The sequence below is a fragment of the Antedon bifida genome, chromosome 8 (assembly GCF_963402885.1).
Source record: "Antedon bifida chromosome 8, ecAntBifi1.1, whole genome shotgun sequence".
Taxonomy (NCBI): domain Eukaryota; kingdom Metazoa; phylum Echinodermata; class Crinoidea; order Comatulida; family Antedonidae; genus Antedon; species Antedon bifida.
In genome coordinates, this window is record NC_136233.1 from 2,970,050 (window position 1) to 2,992,248 (window position 22,199).

The following is a 22,199-nucleotide window of genomic DNA, read 5'->3' on the forward strand; positions in this document are numbered from 1 at the left end:
GTAGAGGAAGGAAATGAGATAAAAGGAAGGACATTTACTGGTAGTTGTCCAAAGATATGAAAATAAAGTTACATCAATATCTTGTCCTTATCAATATTTGAACTCTCCTTTGTTCATCCTATTCCTTGGATATATGTATTTGTCATGAAAAATAATTGAGAAAAAAATGTTTATATATGGCCATATTTGTCCAAAATTTGTTTCAGTGGAAAAACCCCTAAGAGAAAGAAGCCAATTTTCTGGAAGCCAACAGGATTCTGGTGAAATTTAAAGATGTGTTGTCCCCCCAAATTATGGTTTATAAAATATTTATTTATTAAATATGCGATTTTGCAGTTTTAAAGCATATGAAAAAAAATCAAAACATCTCCTTGATTACAATTTGTTTTTAAAAAGATAAAATAGTTTTTTTTTGTTATACAGTAAATGAATATAGCTATAAATCCTTCTGGGATATCACTAGTATTATATTGTTAATAGTTAAACCTTTCTACTGGTTGCTATAAAACATTAATGTATTTATAGCTGCCAGATAAATCACTCAAATCCTTGACAATAAATAATAATGTTATGTAATGTAAAGGTTTACTGACATCTGTCCCTGATTTTGGGGAAACTTTGGTTCAAAATGTGTACCTTTAAGGCCAATTTACACTGACGAGCGGTTAACGTACCACGTACTGTAGAATCTGTATCTATCCTGAGCGGAAACCACCCGTCCGCTCCGCGTTGTGTGTAAATGGTCATAAGGAATAACATAGATTCTATATTTTTATTACCGTTGCTACTCAACTGTGTAAATTTATCCTGAGCGGAAAACGCCCATCCGCTCCGCGTTGTGTGTAAATGGTCATAATGAATAACATAGATTCTATATTTTTATTACCGTTACCACTCAACTGTGTAAATTGCCCTTTACTCTTAGTATGCTAATATCAATGTTATTATCAATAAAGTACTATATGATAATCATGTAGTACTTTATTAACCAATCCTCCGCCTATTGTGTTTAACTAGCTGCTATTAAAACTCAACCTTTTCTTGAATGTTTTCAATTGTATCATCATTTTTTAGTTAAAACATTTACAAGGAGCACCATTTTCCATACAATAGAAACAGCACTACAATAGTATATACCTGTAGATTCAGATTCGATTTATTAAGTCATTCATACATAGTATAATGATAATTGTTTTCTTGGCAGAAAAACACAAGCAAAACAATACATACATAATATTTACATTCGTGATCAACTTGGAACTATCTACAACAACAAATGATCAGCAATAAAAAATACAACAGACCCAATGACCTATCTTTGGAACTCATTGTTGTTTAATATAATAGCGCTAAGAATGAAAATTTATGTCTGTTTGTTTGAACTGGAATTGTTGTTATATAATATAAAGCTTAGTATAATTCCTCTATGAGTATATGCAATGCAAAGAAATAATGAAAGGAAAATATGAAACCAAAGAACTAATGAACTGGAACTTGCTTTTAAATATTGACAGTGATGATGAATTATTGATGATAAACTTAACACTAGACTGTTAGCATGTAATCTTAACACAACTGTACAACAATATGATATCAAATACATCATTGAGTTTTACTGTATTGAATCATTGACTGCAATGATAGTGGGGCATCATTGAATTGCCTTTATTATAAACAAAACAATGATGAAACTACTAATAAATCCTGTATATTACAACAGCTTGTTGTATGTATTTAACGGTACAGTCAACAGCCGCTGTTTATCGCAGTTTTCCAGGCAATGCAAAGCACAATCAAGTGAGTTGACCAATCGCAAGCGATAGTTCGGATGATCCTTCGCATCATGATTGTTCATAATAAACTTGTGTCGCGCTTTCGTTATTGCACTGCATCCAAGTGAGAGTTCGCTTACAGTACGTCATTGCTCTGCATCCAAGTGGGAAAGCTGAAAAAAACTGACGTATACATCTTCGTTATAGTGCTACACTATATAGTACAATGTTTATAGATAAAGAAATTCACATTAAAATATTGAAACAGTTATGAGAGGTCACATGATCTGTGATGGCATACTGTAAGTCAAATCAAAGTTAAATTGATAGATTAATACATGAATATATTAAATGTCAATATTTGAGTGTGACAGATTATAGTTTTATATTCTCAAGACATAAGGGATCATGTCGAAATTATTCTACTGCAGTAATTACAGTACATTCTGTATGCTTTTTAAACCCGCGTTATAATAATAATAATAAAATCTTTATTTTTGCAACGGAAAAACTCGTTCACCTGAAAGGTGTTCTTCAACGGGGCCGTATAACATTGTAACACAAAGTATTGTAATAAAGCTTAAAATCAAGTTAAAATAAAAAAAAAAGAATAAATAAATAAAAAATATAAACATTTCTATTGGTTTTTTCAATAATTGTTGCAACGGAAAAAACTCTGAAAGGTGTTCTTCCACGGGACCATATAACATTGTAACACAAAGTATTGTAATAAAAATTAAAATCAAGGTTAGAATACAAATTTTTTATTTTTATTTTATCGTGTTTTTTTTTTGGAATAAATAATACAGTAGCAGCATTTACAACATAATTTCCTTCCTAAAGTAAATATTTAATTGACATAGTTTTGGTAAATCTGAACTTTACAATGACCTTCTTAGAAATACTGCAGGTACAATACAATAAAATACTGTTTTCACAGAACCACATTTAAAACCAACTATACTCAACTGTCACATTTACTTAGTGCCATTAACGAAATTGTCATTTAAATGCCTCATCATCTACATTTTCTACTGATTGATATTGACAAGACAAGTGAGATAGACAGTTACTAGCAATTTCGGTGATAGTATTATAGCAGTTTGAATTTGATCCCCCCTATGGTGATTTCTACTAAAGATATTTGCATAAACCTTAGGTGGTCTAGTTGTATTAACTTAAAATCATGTAAACCCATATCATGGTACATGTATACAACATTATTTGTCTATGTATATATTACTTGAAAAAAATAATTTTTATTTTATTTATTTATTCATTCTGTTGATCAAGTGGATCAAACAAGGATAAAAACACAGAAAAGTACAAAAAGCAACTTATTTCCACTGTGGTCCCTTATCTAACATTTTAAATGTTTCTCAATATAATACTTAAATCATTCTTTTTATTCCAAAGCATTTGCTTTACTTAAAATTATTATTATTTTTTTTTTTTGCAGGTTTAGAATGGAATAATCCAGATATTGAAGCTAATTATGTAAGTACAAAACTAATAATCATAATTGTATTAAATGATTATATGATCAGATAAATATTGGTTCTAAAACCTAAAGATATTCTTGCGTAAACCATCAAAAGATAAAATACTATCACTATAATTACTCAAAAGAACTCAATTATCAAATATTGTATAATTTTCGCGCCGCTCCTTTAGGCAGTTATATTCAAGAGAATGGAATTATTAGGAAATAGTTACCATGCGGTACTGTAGCTTATTGTTTACTACGGCTGAAAAAATTGGACTGGGCATGCGCACACCCCAAAACAAATCTGAGAAAAGAGAGTCTATAAAAATATTTGCTGATAAATATTGAGACGCATGTAGACAGTAGTTATCGTTAGATGAGCGCCGTTTTTTGTAAGAAGTATTTCTTGTTTTATATGTAGTGCCCAGAAGGAAGTTGGGACCTAAATTCTAACGATGCTGATCCTTCGCCGGAGTCTTCAGATGACGGCACAAAGAATCGTCATGGAACGAGGTGCGCTGGTGAGATAGCTGCTGCTGCGAATGACTTCTGTGCTGTTGGAGTGGCATATAATTCACGTATCTCAGGTTTGTACAATTTATTTATGGGGGAGTTTTTTTAATGATTTTTTCTTTAGTTGACATTGTTTAGTTTATCTAGGTAAGTGTGGCACTTGTTGTGAATGGATGTTGTACAGTAGTAGCCTATTAGTTCATGTGTCTCAGGTTTGTACCATTTACAGTATTTATGGGGGATTTTTAATGATTTCTTCTTAGAGGATTGATGATTGTCTAGTTTATCTACTGTAGGTAAGTGGCACTTGTGAATGGTTTCTGTGCTGTTGTAGTAGCCTATAATTGATGTAAATATTAAAAGTTTGTACCATTTATTTATGGGGGTGTGTTAGGTCATTGATACCTTGTTAGAAGATTGGTATTGTCTAGTTTATCCAGGCAACTTGCACTTGTTGTGAATGGTTTCTGTCTTTCTTTTGTAGTAGCCTATAATTCATGTATATATTAAACGTTTGTACCATTTATTTATGGGGGTGTGTTAAGTCATTGATACCTTCTTAGAGGATTGGTATTGTCTAGTTTATCCAGGTAACTGGCATTTGTTGTGAATGGTTTCTGTGTTTCTTTTGTAGTAGCCTATAATTCATGTATATTAAAAGTTTGTACCATTTATTTATGGGGGTGTGTTAAGTCATCTTCTTAAAGGATTGGTATTAACTGGTTTATCCAGGTATAAGTGGCACTTACTGTTTTTGTTCTCCTTAGCTGTTCAAAGAGAGTCCTTTATACATGACTACATAATTATCTCCTTAAGAAAAAAAGAATAGACTGTTGACAGTACTTATGACTTTTGTTTGGTTTTTAACCATATGATGATAAGAGCAGCTAAAACACAAAAGACTGATTTACAAGCTGTGTTATCAAGTGTAGATCAAATGTTAGAGAACAAACGGTCTTTGTTACATGACAGTGAACACCATATTGCAATTTTTTAACGCAAAATAACAATCTTTTCAGGCATTTTAATGAATAGCTGGTAAGCGACAGTTCGGATGATTTGTTACATGTAATTGAACAAATTACTTGCATTTAGCACAATATTCTGGTACATGTGAAATGATGTACAGTATGGCACTTCAGGGCTGTAGCCACTACAGTAATACATTTGATAAACCTTTTTTGACAGGACACCCCCATACAACCTGAAACCTTATATTAAGGGGACGCTTTCAGGGCCCAATAAATAAAGTGACTCCTTGATATGGATTTGTATGCATTTGCAGAACCTACAGCAATTGGATTTAATTCACAGTGCTCACTTATGGTATTATATGTCATAGTATCATAGGCAAGTTCTGTAATATAGAGTCACATGTGATGCATGTATTATGTTAAGGTTAGATTAAGCTTTATGGTCTACATCTATAATATAGTGTCACATGTGATGCATGTATTATGTTAAGGTTAGGTTAAGCTTTATGGCCTATAGTATAGTGTCACATGTGATGCCTGTATTATGTTAAGGTTAGGTTAAGCTTTATGGTCTATAATATAGTGTCACATGTGATGCCTATATTATGTTAAGATTAGTCTTATGGCCTACAGTACACGTACAGTACATGTGTGTCACAGAATTTGCCTGATTTGTACTGTTAGGCCCACAGGACCAAGAATTGCCAATTTATCCAGGCTGCTCACAGTATATGTTCCATATTCTGTGTTTACATTACATACAATAGAGTGTTTGATTTTGTGCCTCGGATGTTTGTAAATTGTTTACTGTAATTGTATGATGCCTCTTGGACCGTCAATATTTACAGTAGTTCATGCAGGCATGTAATTGCTGCAGCACCTAGTTCAGAGTTGAAAGTGATATTAGTGTAGGTGTAAGAGTTTAAAAATCTGTGATCTGTGAACCATATGATTGTATACAGTCACATTTAACTCTTCCACAATATTGACTTTAGTTCTTTATATGGGCATTGAGTATTTTTCCATGGTATATGGCCGGGTAAAGCTCTGTCTACACTATCAAACTTTATGTGGTAAAAAAATTTGCCCATGGACATGATGATGTCATATCACTACCATATTTGGGCATATCACACTTTTTTTGTCGAACTAGTTTGATAGTGTAGACAGAGCATAAGAGTATTGGTAGCATTTAAGAGGCTAATAATTCCATGATCTTGGAGGTAGAAGGGGTGTTTGGGGAGGTGACATGTTAGGTGGTCGTTACAGGACCCCTAACATTTTATAAGATACTTGCTCAAACACAATTTTTATTTAGATTTACAAATCTGCTTATGATACAAAAGACTGCAACAAATATTATACATTTTATTCAAGTTCAAATGAAAACGAACAAAACATTGAATTTCTGTGCTAAAATATTTAAATTTATTCAAATGTAATGGAAATTGTTTTTTCCAATAAAACATGTAGACGGAACACTAATACATTTCGTAGATCAGTTTGGAACACTTATGACATTATCACAATTGCATTCTTTCTCACGGGACGAGATGAGGAAATTTGGCTTAAGTCGCCGTCCTCACAGATGGAATTATTATTATTATTTTCATAGGTTTTGTTTCAAAATGCAGCTGTTTATGAAATATTAAATTATTTAATGAATGCGTCAGTTTTTTCTTATGTATTTTTATCTTAATTTTATGTAAGTATTTCTGTGGAGAGCTTCTTAGCTGCAAGGTGCCGCATTGATTTACTTTTGTTCTGCTTTCATGTATGTTTTTTTAATAATATGCAAAATAAATGATATGATATTATATGATGCAGCATTTGTAAAGATTTCTGGATGATGGCTGAAATGTGAATAACATAGCGAGATGAAATATAAATGCAAGAAATGATTCATATTGATAGTGGAAGCCTTATTTAATATAAAAAAATATTTAGTTCTAATTTTTTGCTAGTTCTGAAGCCATGTCTACAATACACAATTCTAATGCTCCATCAGAGTTTATGTGAAAAATGTGATGTGCCCATATATGGATATGATGATGTCATATCACTACCATATGTGGGCATAGCACTACCATATTTGGGCATAGCACTAGCATATTTGGGCAAAGCACTACCATATTTGGGCAAACTAGTTTGATAGTTGTTAACAGAGCTTAATAGTTATGTTTTAGTTAAGGTTTGCTATTGGATACAGTAGATTAGAAAAGTATATTTCTAAGGGTTGGGAGAGACTATACAAAATATGTTGTAATAATACTGACATTTGTGTCAGCAGTAACATGTACAGGTCAAAGGTTAAATTGAACCGATTTTATTTCCAATATAATTTAACTACTGTTTTATGATAAGCAGTGTGTACTATGTTACAGTTTTTACAGACACATATTGTTCTGTCAACTGGAACACTTCAAACTCTTTCATTCGATATCATGATCTTTAATTTCCTATCAAGGAAGTGACATTTTTACCAGGGTATTGAAATATAGCACGTTTGAACATTATGTTTATTTCCTATGTTGAGTTCATTATAGATGTTCTGAATGTATGTCCACACGTTGAGGAAATATTGCTCTATGTTTAGGGATCATGTTAAATTTATTATTTCTGTACAAAATGTAACATTTTGATGGAAAGAAAAGTAGAGAAAGACTAAAGCCCAATTCACACGTGCCTAAAAAATGCTGTTATACTGTATACTGCACGACCCATTTAAACCATACTGGCATTGTAATGGCTTATTTCCTATATTTCAGGAATACATTATTACAGTTCTGTGTGAAAGGGGCTTAAGATTCCAATTGATAAAAACAATTTCTAAATACCAGGACTGTTTTCAGGACTGCAGCAAATGTTTACTTTAAACACACCCTGAACACACTCACGAATAATTGTTGAACAATTTGTTTACGCTCGCATTGAATTTCTAATCGGCCTACAAAGATCAATTATTTGCATATATCGTACACACAGAGTCAACAACTCAGATAATCTCTGTGCAAACAAAATGCTCTTGTTAGCATGAGCTCATCATAATGTAATTAAAGGTGATACAATACATATTGCCCTAAAGAAATATTTCCATGACTATACAAGAACATTACTCGAAAGCGTGTGTAATTTGCTTTTAATAATTAAAGTTTAAAAATCAATCACGTATACGTCTATAATGTTTAATATATTTGTATTATTCATTATGAAGAATGAAATGAACATACAGTAACAGTACAATGAGTAATAGATATTTCATATAAAAATGAGGTTGAAAGTTGAAATGAGAGGATGTAGTTTATTTATAGGTCACCCTAAAGCACATCGTATGACAGATATTAATATTTGCCTTCTTTTTAATGCAGTAAAACAAACCGTGAGATTCGGCTTGATGCATTGATTCATTCTAGAATTAAGTAATTATTGACAGAATAAGTGTGATGTGCCTAAATATGGTAGTGATATTTCCAAATATGGTAGTGATATGACATCATCATGTCTATATATGGGTTCGCTTGATGCATTGATTCATTCTAGAATTAAGTAATTATTGACAAAAAAAAAGTGTGATGTGCCTAAATACGGTAGTGATATGCCTAAATAAGTTAGTGATGTGACATCATCATGTCCATGTGTCCGCTTGATGCATTGATTCATTCTAGAATTAAGTAATTATTGATAAGTATTTGATATTGTCACACCTTACAACTAACGTACGTATCATGAACATTTTACAATGTTAGTGTAGTTCGTGTTGAGCTGGCAATGAACTGGTCGACATAAATGCCATGAGCAATGTAAAAAAAATGTTTGTTTTCATTGAGTATTTTATTATGAATGTGTTAATTATTTGCATTTTTTTTTTTGCATACAGGTGTCCGGTTGTTAGATGGACCAATGACTGACAGCCTAGAAGCAACGGCATTTAATAAATATATGCAAATTAATGATATATACAGCTGTAGGTAAGTGATCAGTAAATAATTTGCATACATGTGATCAGTAAATAATTTGCATACATGTGATCAGTAAATAATTTGCATACATGTGATCAGTAATTAATTTGCATACATGTGATTAGTAAATAATTTGCATACATGTGATCAGTAAATAATTTGCATACATGTGATTAGTAAATAATTTTCATACATGTGATCAGTAAATAATTTGCATACATGTGATTAGTAAATAATTTGCATACATATGTGTGTGTGATATTGTTTTGGTTAATTGTTAATTTTCAGTAGGATTATTGGTTTTTAAAGGAACGAAATAAATTACACAGCTTTATTAGATCTACAAAATGTAATGTTTTATAATTCATTTTTCAGTTGGGGTCCTGATGATGATGGGAAGACAATAGACGGTCCACATCCATTGGCTCAGGTATGATGTCACTTAGGGAACTTCCAATTGGTCGTCTATGATATCATGTTTATTTATAGTGTGCATGTGTTAAAGTTTAAATTAAAATAGATTTAATTGAGTGCGACTTGAGACAAATGACATATTGTAATGCATACTTTATGTGTATATTCATTCACAAATTTTGCCATATTATCGCTTTAAAAAAAAAATTACATTTAGCCATTCTTGCAATGTTAGGGAGCTTCCAGTTGGACGTCTATGACGTCATATTAATGTATAGTGCGCATACATTTGAGTTGAAATTGACCTGAGGACTATGACCTGAGACAAATATTAACATAATGCATCAGTGTATATCCATTTGTAACCGGTTTTTCTTTTCTATTTTTCTATTATGTAGACCGCCCTCAAACATGGTGTCTCTGTTGGCAGGAAAGGTTACGGATCTATATTTGTTGTCGCCAGCGGAAATGGTGGGAAAAACAACGATAACTGTAACTTTGATGGTTATGCTAATTCCATATACACTGTTACTATTGGTAAGGACAATTTACTCAATTTACTCATTTTACTGCAGTAACTACAGTTTTACTGCATTAATGTAAGCTCAATCTACACTATCAAACTAGTTTGACAAAAAATGTGTGATGTACCTAAATATAGTAGTGATATGCTTAAATATGGTAGTGATATGACATCATCATGTCTATATATGGGCACATCACATTTTTTTGTCACATGAAGTTTGATAGTGTACACAGAGCTTTAGTTTGTCTAATGTAGAAGACAGACACTGACACAAAACAGTGTGTATGATACATGGAAAAACAATCCGGTGACCCCTGACATCCTGTGACCCCTGACAAATATAACTAAATATTTCACATAGCGGAAATATGAATAGTATGAATTATTTTAATCGCTTTATAACACTCACATTTAAAATGTTAATCGAATCAATAATTCTTAAATTGATATCTGTGAGTAATAAACACTAATTCAGTTTTCCTTTGCTAATGTACACATTGAATCAATCTATTTTCTTCTGCTTGTGTTAATATTTTAAATATGTAGTACAGTATACTTGAAATGCTGTATTATGTATTATTTGTACACTTATTTTTTCACATATAACATTGTCCAGTCTCATAGGCAAATTCTATAATACAGCATCTCATGTTTCACATGTGATGCCTGTATCATGTAAGCATTGAGGTTATGGTCTATGACACTAGCGATTCTTGTGAAACATATGATGCTATATCACAGTATTGGCCATCTTATGTGTTTCACATGTTAATGCCTGTATCATGGAAGGTTTGGTTAAAAGTTATGTTAGGGTGTATAATTCAGGCTCTTACATGTGATTCAATGTCACATGTGATGAGTATCAAAGAATTTGCCTTTGATACTAAAAAAATTTAGATACAGTGCTGATAAATCTGAACTATATATATGAAAATATATAATTACTAATTTATTAGTTTTACATGTTTTTGTGTTAAATAGGTGCTATTGATGAGAGGGGTCGAATGCCGTATTACGCTGAGGAATGTGCGGCAATGCTGGCTGTAACCTTCAGCAGTGGTAGTGGTAATCTACGAAGTATAGTAAGTTTTTTTTTTTCTGCATGATTGAATTCACACATTCAAGTTGAAATCAAATCAAAAGAAGAGAGAGAGAGATACTTTTAAACATTCAAGATTCACGTATACAATTTACAAACAATCTAAAACTCTGTCTACACTATCAAACTATTTTGACCAAATATGGTAGTGATATGCCCAAATATAGTAGTGATATGACATCATCCACATGTGTGCACATCACATTTTTTTGTCACATAAAGTTTGATAGTGTAGACAGAGCTTGAAATACGATCCAATGAAAGTGGCTCTGAAAGTAAATCCAATATCCCTTTCCATTTCGCCATATCCTACTCAGTAGTACACATTTTTGTGTTTTTTTTAAGGTAACAACTGATTGGACGTCAGGTCATGGAACCGGCTGCACCACAGCTCATACCGGTACCTCGGCAGCAGCTCCATTAGCAGCTGGTATCATTGGTTTGATGTTAGAAGCAAGAGTATGCCTCACGTGGCGTGACATACAACACATTATTGTTTTCACTTCAGTTAAGGTATATTACATTTAATTATGTTATTTCTCTGTTCATCAGAATTTTTTCATTTTTCTTTATATATATATATTTAGGCAAATTGCCATAACCATAAGTGAATTCATTCACTATCCTTCTTAAAGTGGCAATCAAGTTCACAGGACAAACATATACACAAGATGCTCTACATAAACAAAGTCTTATTACTCAAGTCTTTGAGAGTGGAGTTGTATTTTGCCATTAGAAAAAAATCCTGACATACTGTATGACAAGACCATTGGATTGGTAGCCAAGCATCATAACCTCCAAGTCACAACTCCATTCTGAAAGACACAACTCCACTCCATTATGCCCTCCATCTTGCAATATTCAACACTCTGAAATCTCCATTACTGTAGGTCCCCTTCAGGATGTCTGCTTTATTTCCAGTTCCTCTGGAAATTTCTCTGTGTGTTCCGTAGTTAATCACACGATATTCCCTAAACATTCCGTTATCCCCCGGAGATTCTCCGATCTAATTTATCTACCGAAATCTAGGAAAACCTTTCTACGAGTAATTAAATATTACGAACATTTATGCGCCACTTATAGAATGAATGCTGTTAAACTAATAGTTCTATACATAAGAAATCAGATTTACTTTAACCGAGTCTAATTTCTGACAAATATAATTATGAAAACTCTCTTAGGAAGAAACGCAAATGTATTTCTTTTCCTTCATTATTGTTATTAAGTTATCCTGCACTTTCAAATTCCACACAGATGTAAAGATCTGTCTACACTATCAAATTAGTGTAATGTGCCCAATTATGGTATTGATATGCCCAAATATGGTAGTGATATGACATCATCATGGGCACATCACATTTTTTTGTCATCCATAAAGTTTGATAATGTAGACAGAGCTTTATTTACTCAATGTCATTTAGCACAAATGGACAAACATACACACTTACATGTAGTACAGTACAGTAGATTTTAAACTAAAAATAGCATGTATTTCTGTTATCTTTTCAGAATCATAGTGGCTTTAGTAAATTATCTTGTTACTAAAAATATATTGCTAATCATGATAATTGGGTATTTTTATTGAAGACTTTTTACGAGTGTGATCATATCACCTATATGGATCTATAAAGCACTTTAGATAATTAAATTGTTAGCAGAAATATCAAAACTTGGTATCTTTTGAGTTTTTATAACTATTCATTTGCAATATCATCTATAGTAATGGTCTAATACTATTGCTCTGTTCTAAAAAAAATGTGCTGCCCAAAAGGAAGAGGAAGATTTTTTTTAATGAGATAGAAGAACATTTATGATGTATAATAAGACTTTAAAAAAAAATATACAGGCCGACAATTTATAAATTAAATTGTTTTATTTTAAACTTTAAGGTCGATGAGGCAAACGCAGAATGGTATATAAATAAAGCTGGCTTTCACCATTCTCACAAACATGGCTTCGGGCTCCTCAATGCCTGGCGTCTCGTGAATGCTGCACGTGTATGGCCTCCCGTTCCATGGATGACATCAATCTGCTCAGATTCTCAACGTGTCAATGTTAAGATTCCTGGCAAAGGGAAGGTATCGCAAACATATCTTGGTGAGTTTTGTTGATATGAATTCTTTGTTCAATTCATTTCTAATACCATACTCTTTATAGATCATGGATTGTTCTAATTTTGGGAAAAAAAAATTGATAGAACTTTTATTTTTCGAATAATTGTGGAGTTTAACTTAGCAAGTGAGTGGCTGAGCAGTTAAGAACCGTAATCCATAGCCATAACATCGGCAAAGGTTCAAGGCTCACTCGCTCCCTGGTTCTGGTGGTAGAACAAGTTTTCTCGGATAAGGACTATAAATCATAGGTCCAGTGTACACATCTAGGTCATGTGTACTTTAAAGAAGCTAGTACATCTTTCGAGATGAGTAGAAGGTTACCCCAGTGTACTACAGTAGTACACACACAACCGGCCCTCTGGGAGACCTGTCTTTGAAATTTAAGTATTGCAAACTTGAAAATATTCAATGAACAAGCTAGCTTTAATTAAAATCAATTTTTTAAATTAATTTCTTCAAAAACGATTTAATATAATTATACAATACAAGCCAATCAAGATATACTGTATATTACAGTTCATCAATATGCATGTTTTGAGATTTTGAATAGATTTCTTTATATTCTTAAATTACAAATAGTACATTATCCTGGCCATTATCTATGTCATTTCCAAACTCAGTGCTATTTTCAATGCACTGTAATTAGTTTAAAAGGTTAGCGCAATTAACGTCACATGCTCGTTATCTTTTCATCCATCCAATAAATTGTTGTAATGATTTTAATGTACGTTGAGATTCTGTTGATTATCTTAGGTGTTAAGTGTATTCAATTGTCTTCCTTTAACAGATAAGCATTTCTTGTGTATACAGGTTTATACACTTTTATATAAGAACATTTATTAATTAAAACACAAATGCATTGCACTTATCTCTCATGTTTATGGATGTCGGTTCTTGCTTTAACTTCTACCGTTTTTTTCCAGTGAGTGCATCCGTTGCGGAAAAAGAGGAATGCGCAACAGTTGAACACGTGGTTGTCACGGTTACCATTTCACATAAAAAGCGAGGCGATTTAGAGATTGTCTTGTTCTGTCCCAGTGGAACAAAATCCGTTATTGGTGCTAAACGAAATAAAGATCTGTAAGTTGATAAAATGCTTTTTTTATTCAGTGCATATTTTTTAAGATCTGTCTACACTATAAAACTTTATGTGACAAATGTGATGTGCCCATATATGGACATGATAATGTCATCACTACCATATTTGGGCACATCATACTTTTTTGTCAAACTAGTTTGATAGTGTAGACAGAGCTTTAGAAAATATGCACTGGTTAAGCCAAATGATATTTGTCCTTGATGGCGCACCATGAATTTAGGTATTCCATACCCAGCTGCCAAAATGGCTGTCGATATGCGTTGTGATCATGGTGCCATATTTACTTGGTAAAATCTTGGTATAAAAGTTGTTAAAATTATTTTACTGGCCTACTGCAGTAATACATTTTATTTACTCTTTAAACTATTATGCAATTATTAAGCAACCTTTGTTTCGTAATCATATACACTATTTATTGCATTGACTGCCCCATAAACTAGCTCTACATTGAAAATAAAATCCTGCATTTTTGCAGTAAAAATGTAGAACAATTTTGAAATGATCCATAAAGTTGTTTCATTTTGTAACTAACCATTAGCTTGTGTTTCTTAGTTCTAGTGATGGTTTTAAAGATTGGAGTTTTTCAACAGTTAGGTGTTGGGGTGAAAAGCCTGTGGGAACCTGGCAACTACATGTATACGATCATGGTAAGTGTTTTAGATGTTTATTTTTCTTTTTTTTTCAGACAACCTGATAATATCCAAATTTTATTTTCCAACAATCATGTATAATTGATAGATTTGCAGTAGCAAAGTTAGGTTTGCAGTATACCATGTGTTTCTAACAAACAAATTAAAGTACATAGCAAAATATTGCCACAGAGGGCACATGTTGATATTTCAGGCCATGTTAAAAGAATAAAAATTTTTCTTTTTATTTAATTTATTTTCCAACAATCATGTATAATTGATAGATGTGGAGTAGCAAAGTTTAGGTTTGCTGTATACCATGTGTTTCTAACAAACAAATGAAAGCACTCAGAAACTGAGTTAAGTACTCGGCAAAACATTGCCACAGAGGGCGCATGTTGATATTTTGGTCCATGTTAAAAGAATACAAATTTTTCTTGTTTTATTTGTGAAGTTATTCAATAGGCATGTTCTGTAAAGTATATAGCTATTTACACTGAAAAATTCAGGAAGATAACTTGAAAATTGTAGGTGCTATCATGCAACAAACAAACAAAACAATTACTATACTTGGCAAAACATTCTATTTTGGCAAGTAATGAAGTAGAATTGAAAATGTCATTTCGGTTTTTATGCTACAATCAACTTCTGTACATAGTACTTACTTTATTAGTGTTAATATTCACCGAGCAAACCAAGAAATATTAAGAATTTTAGTAGTGAGCCCTCAATTATTAAGATTTCAACATCCTTATGATGCAATTTTAAATGTGTTTGCTGCCCTCTATATTGATGTAGAAATTACGTCGCATTGATTGGTGTACTGTTTCCTCAATTATTTTTTTTTTTACTTAAACATGTAAGTTTGTTTAAGAGATGATGTTAAGAAATAAGTTTAAAATTATGGTTGAAACTCTCTAATGTATAAATCTCTCGACAGTGGTGGTACACTATTAACATTTAAATTGCTCTACAAAAATTATAGTTATATATAGCTATTTTGGAAAGACTAAAGACTAGTTTGGAAATTAAGCTATATCGTTGCTTCACAATATTTGTCATTAGGGAGTTTTCATTTTCACGACACACCACTTCACTACACTACGCAGCTGTCTAGTTAGAAAGTCATTCTGCATATGTTGCTGTTTTTGTGGACAGTATATAACGTTGATCCAATTTATATTTTTATATTGGTTTAAGTAAGATTAGTGCATATAACGGGTAATCATCAACTATTAAAGTCCTTGAAATGCACTAATTAGAAATTACTTTTAGGTGTAAATTAGTTCGCTATCATAGGATATAAACACCTGGTAAAATAGCTTTATAATCTTACCGTGATTATGCAATAAATCCTATTTCCTCGCGTCTAATTGACAATCCGTACAAATTCTTTTGTGCCGACTGCAGTAACGTATCACAATAAACGATATTCATCTCCAAAGATGGAAACAAAAGTTTTATCTTCTTCATATATACAAAACATGTTTATCTCATTACTTATCTACTTTGAATATATCTGAAAAGAAACTTGCGTCTTTGTATTTTCAACACTGCTTTTTAGTTGGTTATCTTTTTGTTGTTGAAAAGGTTTTTGTTGTTATCGCAGATGGATTATTTTCAAGTCTTAGATTATCTAAGTTGAGTTTCATTCGGACTAGTTACTGCTATTGTGTATTATCTATTTTTATATGGATTTACTCTGTATGACATTAGAGAAAAGCAGAAAATTAAGAGTAAATCTTTTAATTGTGTTAAATATACAGAAAGTGGTACATTATTTGGCAGTCAAAGTTACTGGTATTGTATATCAAAGTATGTAGGGCTAGAAATAGTAAAGTGCAGTAGAATAATTTTGGCATGGTTCCTTAAACTACACTATCAAACTTTATGTGACAAAAAAATGTGATGTGCCCATATATGACATGATGATGTTATATCACTACCATATTTGGCCACATCACTACCATATATGAGCACTTTTTTTGTCAAACTAGTTTGATAGTGTAGACAGAGCTTTACAAATTATATTCCTAAGAAATTTTGTCCTTGTTGACAACACTTGTAATTTGAATAAATAGAGAATCATAAAGGGTGTAATTTATTCAACACAACATAAAAAGAATTAGTTTATTACAGAACACAGCGACCTATTGTCTGATTGCAATGATTAATTAAGACTATTGTGCTCACTTTTATAAATAAAAATCTTTCAAAAGGAAATGAATTATGTAATATGTTTAAATAAATCTTCAGAGATTTGTTCTGTTGTTCGAAATGCCAGAGGTCTCTTTGCGCTTGCCATTATCAAATGAATACATAATTACTTACAATGATAAATTCTACAGTTAGTCAACAACTGTATTTTGAAATAGAAAAAGAGCAAGTTGTGGTTGGACGCTGAAGTATATAATAGTCCTATTTTTTTTTTTATCTATTTTTTTTTTATTTCATACACATTCAACAGCGAGAAACTCACCAATAACAGGATGATTGAACTGTAATTTTTTACATGTGCTTATAAACTAAGTCTCATTAAAGAGTCGTGAATTACAACCCTGAGACTAGGGCAGGATTTGAACCCTGGACTTTAGGTTATTGGATGGCAAGCATGTTAACCACTAAGCTATAGCTCCACTACATTATATGTTAAACACTAAAAAGTCATGCACAGCTAGATAGGTCATGCAGACGCACACATTGAACACAACATTTCATAGATAGGTCGCACGCACGCACGCACATCAAACACACATTTTATAGATAGGTTGAACACACGCACATCAAACACACATTTTATAGATATGTCGAACACACACATTTCATCAAATATACAAATTCTCTTCTGTCCATCGAACCATCAATGACTGTAATCAACTTCTTTCCCAAAAGATATCCAAAACATAGTTTTTTGACAGACTCAGACAATTAGAGATTTATGTTTACGTACATTAAACCAAGCAATAACCTGTCTACTGCAGGTTATTGTACACCCATGCGTCGTGGTAACAACATCATGTCTGAACAATAATGCAGAGCGACTTTATAAAAAAATAATTAAGACAAATGGTTCAGGAATTTCTTTCTTTGATTGTTATTGTACAATACATTATTTCTGAACAACGAAGATAATGATCGATGGCACAGAACAAAATGATATCAAGATTTCAGAACTGGAAGGACACACTAACACCAAAAAAAAATATATGTGAGTCTTCGCTCTGTCTACACTATCAAACTAGTTTGACAAAAAAAGTGTGATGTGGTTGTGATATGCTTAAATATGGTAGTGATATGACATCATCATGTCCCTATATGGGCACATCACAAGAGAGTAGACAGAGCTTTAGAGCACACAGTTTTCAGAAACATAGCATTATATTATGTTAATCATATTTTCTAAGAAAAATATAAATGTTGAAGGAAACAGACTTTTATTTATCATCATTTATCAATTTGAAGGACATGGATGAATATAGCAAATCATTTTCCTAGAAATTAATAAAATGCTGATATTGCTACCTTCTGACTATTGACAGAGTTAAATTAAATTTTTTTAAAGGAAACAAGTAAAATGTATTATTATTATTATTTATGTATTTAAAATTATTATTGGCAGTGACAGACTTTTGAAATGTGGAAAAGGTGGGTAAAGTGCCAAACACAACCTAAATCCTATCTTTTGCATTGTATATTCCGAAATGTAAGTTTAAGGGAAGAGGTAGGATAGGTTGGAGCAGCTGTGCTTGTTGATGAAATACCTGCTTTACCTGGTCTCACGGTCAAAACTGTCAAAAAGACACGTCTCATGGTCAAAACTGCAGCTGCACATTTCATTTATTTTTCATTCTGTAAACATTAAATGTACCCAGAAATAAAAGTTACATAATTTCAGATACATACATATATTTATAGATGCAAATTTCAAATCAGATTAAACTGTTTTATACTGTATTTGAGTTATCATCTGTTCAAATTTATTGAACAATTTAGAAAATTTATCAATGTAACTGTTAGTTAACGATCACGTCGCAGGTGTTTTTACGTTATTTTTGCTTTAGTACGACAGCATTGGTATGTTTTTATTAGAAACAAATGTCAACCATTACATCAGAGACGGACATTGCTTGTCTCGTTTTATCGGTTCATGATTAACGAAGAATTAATAAGTGCATCGATAAAAAAAAGTAGATTATCTTAGCAGTAGAATAAACACGAGGATTAGTATGAAATGTTGTTAGTAAAAATATCATTTTTCATATGAGAAAATGTATATAACAACAAATGTCTGTAACCAGTATTTATTATATGCTTGCCTGTCTTCAAAATAGTAATAATATTTTTTGTTTGATACAAGCCTAAAGCCTCAATGTGCAATGCATTACAAAGTGAAATACACAAGACTGTTAAGAATAAAAATCAAATTTATGAAGTTGAAAACGTGAGACTTGAGAAGTTGTTCTATGTTACTGATTGTGATGGAACATGATTAGCGGATCTCACTTGATAGATTATTCTAAAAGTATAGACTTTCATAACTTGTGAGGGACAAACTACTGTGAAAAGTGCTGTTGAAACTATAAAGCATGTTAGTGTCTTTTTAAGAACAGACTAATAATCATGGAACACCATTTAGTTTATATTAAATTTTTGTTGAGAAAAAGTTGTTTCAAAGTTATAAATCAATGCAATTTATTGTAATTTTCCTCTTAAGCTCTGTCTTCACTATCAAACTTTATGTGACAAAAAATGTGATGTGTCCATATATGGACATGATGATATATGGACATGATGATGTCATATCACTACCATATTAGGGCATGTCACACCTTTTTGGTCAAAATAGTGAGATAGACTAATGTAGACTGCTTCCGGTAGTGCTTGAAAGAAATGATAAAGGGTAAACAGAAAGATAAAATGGCTGAAATTAGGATTTGAATTAGGAATTGCAGCCTACCATTAGACCACCAATGTTATAAACCAAAGCTACAGTATATGTAATTTTCCTCTCACTCTATAAACTTTCCAGCAATAGTGCTTAAAACAAATGACAGTAGACAGTATGAAAAGGTACCTGTAATTAAGATTTGAATTGGGATGCTTAACTTGCAGCATGCCATTGGACCACTAAATCGATATCAATTTAATTACAGGCATTAATCAAAAACAATCATTTTAAGAAAGGGCATAAAAATGTGATAGATTGTTAACATCTGCTCTTCGTTTTTGTTGACATAGTCATTCTGAAACATGTGGTGTTGTGCCAGTTTTATCTTTTTTTCTATAACTTTTTTCTTACTTTGTAATTAAAAAGCAATATATATTTTTTAAACAATAGATTTTTACCTTTTGTGTTTACTGCTCTCCCAAGAGAGGTACTGTAATAAAGTTGAAATGGAAAAATATCAAAATATAGTATTGTTACTAATTTGTTGCTTGAAAAGAAAAACGAAAAGACCATTTTTAATACTTCAATCGGCAGAGATAAACATTTTTCATCAAATTCAAAGTCATCTCAATTTTATTGTTTTCATATTGGTGGTTTGTTTAATCGATAACTTTTCATATTGAATGGTTTTTATTTTGTTTTATTTGTTTTAACATGTGCTGTCAAAAATTTGATATATTATTGATGTTTACGAATAATAAAAGTTTATGCAAAGTATATCTTTAGCCAGCAGATGTATAAACTTACAATTTCATGAATCACAGAATGCATAGTTGCTGTCATTTGTTTATATTTCTCTGAAATTTCATCATTTATGACATTGCTAAACTCTTCTAAAAAAATTTGTGATAATTTAAATTTTGTTTATAAAATTTGTTTTATTCAACATTTCTTCAAATTGGCATTCTCTGTATTATGCATCTCACTTGATCCTCATTCACTTTCCCGATAATTAAACATGGTAACAAGTTTTTTTATTTATTTATTTTATTCGTTCACATCCAACAGTGTATACACCAATTACAGGATGAAAATATAAATATATAAAAACAAAAAAAAATAACAAAAAGAAAAGCTATTACTACTAATAGTTAATCTATCTATAGATTGGCAGCAGTGTTAACCTCACTATACTGTAAACACACAAGAAAAACAATTTATAAAATATATCTAAGATCTAGAAAAAAAACGGACAATAGAAAAAGAAATGTAATCAATTCCAAACCAAACTAATTCCAATTCACCTCTCACATACTCAATATAGTATTTTTACTTAAAATATTTAACTTCAAAACCTTCTTTATTTCATCATTCAAATTGAACACATGATTGCTTTAGTTTCAGAGTAGGTGAATTGGTGTTAAGCTCTGTCTGCACCACCCGCTCCATAAGGAATACATTTTTCTTCCATCAAATATTCGTACTAAACGCTACAATAAATCATTTGTCCCCCACAGTCTATTGTCACCTATAATAAACTTGTCCAGTGCTAACTCTTGGAGAGAACACCTGGATCGTAGACTTTTTGATCGTAGACTTTTTGATATTTTATCAGTGATTTTTTATATTGATTGTTTTCTGCATGTACGTATATTGTTATTATCTCTGCAGTGTATATAAGAGGAATTTCTGATGTATTTTTATATTGGACCAAATAAAGAATGAATGAATGAATCAAACGAGTTTGACAAAAAAAATGTGATGATTATTCAAGTGCAGTTTCTTTCGTTACATTTTTAACTTGTTTATGAAATTGTATAGCAAGGCTTTTCTTGAAAAATCATACTTATTATTTATTGCAGTAACTGCCTCATGAACTTATATATTGAAGCAAACTAAATCATACGTTAATGCAGTAGAAAAATGTAATTACTGCAGTAACTTCAGTAGAATAGATTTGAAAGGATCCCTTTTATTACAATTCATCAAAGGTATTATATCGTTCAGTTCAGCAGAGACAAATATTCGCAACTGAACTGAATTCCCGGTTGATACCAATTACCACCTAACAGTGTTGACAACTTTAATCTTTGGGATTTCGCATAAAAAGGTTACGAATTACAACTTTCAACACCGATAACTGTGCACTAATGACCTACTAACGTGTGCAATTTAAATATTTCATCGATCCATAGTGCAAAAAAATGTAAGAATTGAATATTGATCTGCGTTGAAAAAAATGTGCAAATGTTTTCCTTCATTTGTCAGATGCAGAACCATTACCAATAATACCTGAATGAATATTTAGAAAAAAGAATGTTGGAACATAGCAAAACATTTGTGTTCTTGATTTAATTTACATTAAGTTAAAAAGTTAACCTACCTTTGTTTTAATGAAATTCCAAGAAGATATGTTTTCAATTATTATTAATGTATTAAACTTTCATTTGTGAAGCTCCTTTACAATTCCCAAGTTCTTTGGCAAACATTATTGTTAAAACCTGTATTTGGTTTTCACTTATTTGATATTTCTTCTGCAAATCACATATCTGGGTCGCCATAGAGGTATTGATATAACTGGGTCAAATTTTATTAGGTTATTAAAAGCTAATTTTGTTATGTCAACAATAAATGAAAAAGTCAGATTTAAATTGTTTGTCATTTGTTGCCTTATTTGCAAATTTAAGGAACAGTTTATTTCCATCCTGTCTATGTCTATTTGTCGA

At 31.5% G+C, this 22,199-nt stretch overlaps 1 protein-coding gene across 1 annotated transcript in view; it reads left to right on the forward strand.

The window, feature by feature from the left end:
- LOC144850951 (proprotein convertase subtilisin/kexin type 7-like) overlaps nt 1–22,199 on the forward strand; it is a 59,838-nt gene that overhangs the window by 18,136 nt on the left and 19,503 nt on the right. Inside the window, exons 4-13 of the mRNA XM_078708474.1 lie at nt 3,232–3,269; nt 3,680–3,845; nt 8,623–8,713; nt 9,080–9,134; nt 9,517–9,655; nt 10,626–10,726; nt 11,089–11,256; nt 12,633–12,840; nt 13,781–13,937; nt 14,509–14,603. Of these exons, the coding sequence (XP_078564600.1) occupies nt 3,232–3,269; nt 3,680–3,845; nt 8,623–8,713; nt 9,080–9,134; nt 9,517–9,655; nt 10,626–10,726; nt 11,089–11,256; nt 12,633–12,840; nt 13,781–13,937; nt 14,509–14,603 (1,218 nt within the window). The remainder of the gene's footprint in view (nt 1–3,231; nt 3,270–3,679; nt 3,846–8,622; nt 8,714–9,079; nt 9,135–9,516; nt 9,656–10,625; nt 10,727–11,088; nt 11,257–12,632; nt 12,841–13,780; nt 13,938–14,508; nt 14,604–22,199) is intronic.